Here is a 5,630-nt window from a genome sequence, read left to right as displayed (position 1 = left end):
AGATAGACTTTACTGCAGTTTGTATTTTACTGACATCTTTGCACATTTTGTTTCATTGATAAAAAAAATTAAAACATAACCTTTCTGTTCCTTAGATGGGGAAACAACCATAACAGAAGATATGGCTTCTTTGCTTAAAGCCTCACTGGGACTGTGATACACACACTTAAACAAAAGGTAGACTTGAGACTGGGTAAATACATTTCTGAATGCATTCCCTTGATCCTGGGTAGACTGTTGGTCCAACAGGAGAACCACTGAGTGGTCAGATAAATGGACTGTGCCACAACACTCTTTTTACATTAATACTTTGTCAAGGTTTAAGAATGGGGAAAGCCCAGATGTGAATTTGGCCACTTGAACACAACCTTTAAAGTCTCGATTAATTGTTGTTATTGCTGTATGTTTTTGAAATGTGGGAAATTCGGACTGAAACCCTTTTGAATCTCATCTCTGTGATGGAAAAGTAGCCGTCACTTTACACAGGTAAGACAACATGAATGCAGCGACTAAACGGTTAAAGTAGATGAAACAGAGAGAAAGTTGTTGGTTTTGTTTACCATCACCGATAATAAGTCTTATTGGTTTGATCAATTCCCTGACAAATTAAAAAAGAAAACTGCAAAATATGACCAAATGGAAACAGGGAACACGCTTGCAGTTGTCTAAGTAATTTCATCCTGAAACAATAAGTTTAAACTTGCTTTTATATTCATTAACAGTTTAAGTTAATGATAAATAATAAAATAATAATATATATATAATAATAAAAACATCTGCTGCCTTCATTGATGGTGTGATCTGTGTTGGCCAGTATGTTGTAGATGTTTACATGTGACTGTAAAAGGCAACATCATTTGTATGTTCTTTATTGAACAGAATAAAAATAATAAAAAGAAATTATATAATAAATATTGAACATATCGAGGAGGGAAATTAGTGTTGTTTTAGGGTAAATTACGATAAACCTTATCTCAAGTCACTCTGCTTATACCCACAGTTAATTTAACACAAATATAATTACAAGTATTATAAACATACTGTGCATGGCCTGTATAGTATGTAACATAAGAACCCTAAACAAAATTAGCCTTCGGTGCAATAATGATTTTATTTTGAAATACATTTGAAAATGTGTTGACAGCACAAAACTATTATGTACTACAGTTGCATTAAATATATGGCTGCAGAAAACTTTACAGCATAATTTTACATGAGTCAAAGAAATTGAAATTCAAGTCAATTCAGTTTCAGTATTTGTACAATAAGCGGTGCAGAATGTCCTTGGTTCATTATTGCTGCCACTGCTTCAGGATCGGGGCAGAGACACAAATATAGTGCACCTGTTACTGTAACTACCTTAAATAATAAACGTCTTAAAGTTTCTAAATCCACTGTTTGGCCTGTGGTCTATCGATGATAATGTCAGAGGTTATAATTATAAAAGATAATTATAGGATTGTGACCTTATATGGTTTATGTGCTAAACTAATCCAATACCTCTGCTTAAGTGAAATTCATTTTGGTGAGAATCCTGTTTTCGATGCCTGGCATTTTCCTCATTAATGTACAGTCTGTGGCAAGCAAAATGGGTGACCTGCAACAGGATTGTATTTTTAAAAGGATTATGGACAGTCTTGAAGTAATACGTCATGTTTTGATAATGAGAATGGCTTCGTCCTATTTCAAACCACATAAATGCAAAAGAGGAGTGAGGTAACAATATACACTATATTACCAAAAGTATTCGCTCACCTGCCTTGAATCATACTATGAACTGAAGTGCCATCCCATTCCTAATGGTTCAATATGCTGTCGGTCCACCTTTTGCAGCTATTACAGCTGGGAAGACTGTCCACAAGGTTGAGGAGAGTGTTTATAGGAATTTTTGACCATTCTTCCAAAATCGCATTGGTGAGGTCACACACTGATGTTGGTCGAGAAGGCCTGGCTCTCAGTCTCGGCTCTAATTCATCCCAAAGGTGTTCTATTGGGTTCAGGTCAGGACTCTGTGCAGGCCAGTCAAGTTCATCCACACCAGACTCTGTCATCCATGTCTTTATGGACCTTGCTTTGTGCACTGGTGCACAGTCATGTTGGAAGAGAAAGGGGCCCGCTCCAAACTGTTCCCACAAGGTTGGGAGCATGGAATTTTCTTTTTTTCAGGAGCTGGGCCTGGCCCCTTAGTTCCAGTGAAAGGAACTTTGAATGCTTCAGGATACCCAAACATTTTGGACAATTCCAAAAAAGCTGTAATAGCTGCAAAAGGTTGACCGACAGCATATTGAACCATTAGGAATGGGATGGCACTTCAGTTCATAGTATGATTCAAGGCAGGTGAGCGAATACTTTTGGTAATATAGTGTATGTTAAGAGTCTAAATCAATCTATATATAATTGAAACTTATCAGTGGCTCCTGTTCTTACTTTATTTTCCCAAACTCACAGCCAAAGGGGAATGAATTTTCAAAGATGATGATGATGACCTCCAGATCCAGGATGACCTGCAATTGCTACCTAAAGAATTCTACTGGGAATACTGTATTTATAATACCATAATATTAAAATCTGTAACTGGAAGGGACAATCATTATTAAGTGCTGGGTGTGTATTGTTCACACCTATACCCTGTTAAATGAGTGTCACGTTTTATGGTGTAGGTGAAATAAAGGACGCCTTTCTTTAGCTGACAGCTCAGAGAGTGAGTTCCTCGCTCAGGAAACCCCACACAGACTCCAGCCATGTCGTTATAGAGCACATCTCTGTCCCAGACTTCAAACCTCAACGCCTGACCAAGTTCTACCGAGCCAGAGTCATAGGTGGCATTCCGGTTTCTGTCTCCTTTTACATGCCGTTGTAGAAGATTTTCACATAGGCATCAGTTTTGGTGAAAGTGTGTGCCCTCAGACCTGCAGCTCTGTGGATCTCTAATCTGAGATGACCTCTGCCGGCCCTCAGAGGACAGCAGTTGTGATCTAGATTGGCAGTTGAGGAACAGTTCTTGACAGCCGACTGATCCTGAAGCTGGTTTTCCTTAATGTACTCTGTGACAAGGCTTTTCAGATTCTCTCTTACTTGGCTGTCGTCCACCAAGTGGTGTAAGGGGAAGATGGCATAGGTAACTACATCAGGGTTGTTGTGGAGACTGTTCATCCAGCTGTGGTAGGCTTAAGATGGGTCCGGCTGATAAGGGATGTCCGGGAAGTACCTCTCTCCTCTGATCACCTCAATCTTATGGGTCATAAAGCCTTGGTAGAAGCCCATGCTCATGTTGCCCTTCAGAAGTTTCTAACACTTGTTGGAGAGGGACGCGTTACTAGGGAGAAACCCAAGAGCCAATCGCAGTTTGCCGTTCAAGCATTTATTGATTTCTGACTCAGAGAACCCCTTCAGTGTTGCCAGGCAGATCCTGAAGGCAGTGATTCTCCTCACTTTACCCCCCAGCTGGACCTGGGAGAAGAAGAAGCCAAAAATGAGTCACTGAGATTTATTTTCAATTCTCTTTTGACTTGTTTTATATAGTATAAAAAGAAAAACATAATATATAGGCCTGTCAAACTATTTACATTTTTGATCTGTGCACAAAAACAGTAACAGTAGGTATTTTTTATTTATAACTAATCCAAATGATGGAGTTATAATGTAGACAAAGATACATGCCAAAAACATGCCAAACAATAACTTAAAATTTGCTTAATTGGGGTTGTGGAGCACATTGAGGTTAATTTCAAAGCATTACAGAAGCTGTCTTCAACAATATTAATCAGTCCACAGTTTCTTGCAATCTATTTGACATTAGTGTCTTATTTACTGCCATGCTCTCGATGAAGGTGGTCTGACATGTTTGGCATCTGACTTAGAGTTGGAGCTCTAAATTATATTTTATCTGCTCTTTCGGCAGCAGGCTGCGGCAACCTCAGTGCAGAACAGAAACGCTACCGGAAGACAACCCTCCCATCAGCCATCAAACTATTAAATACTGCAAATTTTCCACTCATAATTTACTTATGCCAATATGTTCTTCATTGTTTTCCGCAGCGGGTTTAGTTTAGTTTAGTTTATTTAAAAGGGGACAGTGCAATTTCATAAAACACATGATTAATGTGTTAAAAAATTAACATGGTTAAAAAAGCCAGTTAGCCAGAAGGCTAGTTTTCATCTGTAGTCCCCTGGCCATGATGTAAGAAGGCAGAAAGCACACAATACATATACAATATAATACAAAACACTTCCTATACAATTAAGAAAGAATACGACATTACAACATATCACAACATAACATTTTAAGTCTACAAATGTGTGAAGACTGCCCCAGTTTAAAACACTGTATTTTTTTAAATTGCACAGTGATGATAGTGCCTAGATTTTTAATCCATAACTTTAATTGCTTGTTTGTACAAGACTTCCAACGGTTTTTTTTGCACTTTGACCAGCCTGGGACCAACTGGTTAGGCAAAAGTTCAAGTGACTGAAAATCATCGAATGCAAGTACATTTTTGCAGCTTCAGTTGACATTTCATTTCAAATTCCACGAAAATTTACGAGATTTAACTTGATTTTATACACAGTTTATCAATATGGGCTTTAAAGGAAAGCTGTGAATCTATTATTAGCCCAGGATATTTATATTGGCTGACAATTTGTATTTTCTCTCCATTAACATGTATATTGGGATCAGGTGATATTCTATTTATTTTAGTGAAATACATGCCTACAGTTTTAGAAATGTTTAGCTGTAGACAGCACTCTTGCAACCAAGTTGTGACACAGGACATTGTTTTAATGAGTTTAGCAGCAACAGTTTCTTTGGTACGACCATGAACAAAGAAAACCATGTCGTCTGCATACATAAGCATTCAGCTTCAGAACAAACAGTGGGCAAATCATTACTATAAAGACTAAATAAAAAGGCGGCTAATATTGACCCCTGAGGGACTCCGGAGGTTAACCTAAGAGAGTCAGATCTGCAGTTGTTAACTGATACAGATTGTGTTCGATTCTGCAGATATGATTCAATCCAACTTACAGCGTTGTGAGAGAAGTTCAATTTTGAGAGCTTGGTAAGAAGAACAGAGTGATTTACTGTATCAAATGCTTTCCTGAGGTCCAAAAACACTGCTCCTACAACTCCACCCTTATCGAGAAAATATTTTATGTTCTCAATTTCAGTGAAATGGTTGGATCTGAAACCAAACTGCATGGCATGGAGGGAGGGGGAGCTGCTGTTTTAGTGATGGACGATCTGCTGTCACCCATTTTTCTGCGATTTTGGAAAGAGAAGAATGCTTATTGGGCGGTAGTTGTGCAGAGAAGTTGAGTCACCGGATTTTAAGACAGGGGTAACAATAGCCGATTTCCAGGCCTTTGGAAAGTGACCCAATGGAATTGAAAAATTAATGATTGAGGCAATAGGAGTGGTGAGAGCTGAACCTAGATCTTTGAGGAAGTTCATGTCCATTCCAAAAACATCCTTTGCTTTAGATGGTTTGAGTGATTTAATTAAATCGATAACTTTGGTCTCGGTAATGTTTGTAATAGTAAATGAGTATATATATATATATATATATATATATATATATATATATATATATGTATATATATATATATATATATAATAGTGTGTGTTGTGT

General features: G+C 37.8%; 1 protein-coding gene and 1 pseudogene across 1 annotated transcript in view; one reads left to right on the top strand and one right to left on the bottom strand.

Annotated features, from left to right (window-relative positions):
- Positions 1-1,812, top strand: part of LOC103397224 (SWI/SNF-related matrix-associated actin-dependent regulator of chromatin subfamily A containing DEAD/H box 1A-like) — an 18,238-nt gene extending 16,426 nt beyond the window's left edge. The window contains exon 23 of the mRNA XM_017042706.2: positions 96-1,812. Within this exon, the coding sequence (XP_016898195.1) occupies positions 96-157 (62 nt within the window). The 3' untranslated portion in view covers positions 158-1,812. The remainder of the gene's footprint in view (positions 1-95) is intronic.
- A 637-nt stretch (positions 1,813-2,449) lies between these two features.
- On the bottom strand, positions 2,450-3,471 carry LOC103397225 (perforin-1-like; annotated as a pseudogene).
- Between the last annotated feature and the right edge of the window lie 2,159 nt (positions 3,472-5,630).

The sequence above is a fragment of the Cynoglossus semilaevis genome, chromosome W, assembly GCF_000523025.1.
Source record: "Cynoglossus semilaevis isolate Cse_v1.0 chromosome W, Cse_v1.0, whole genome shotgun sequence".
NCBI lineage: Eukaryota > Metazoa > Chordata > Actinopteri > Pleuronectiformes > Cynoglossidae > Cynoglossus > Cynoglossus semilaevis.
Note: the sequence above shows the minus strand (reverse complement) of the source record. Positions and strands in the feature narration are given on the sequence as shown.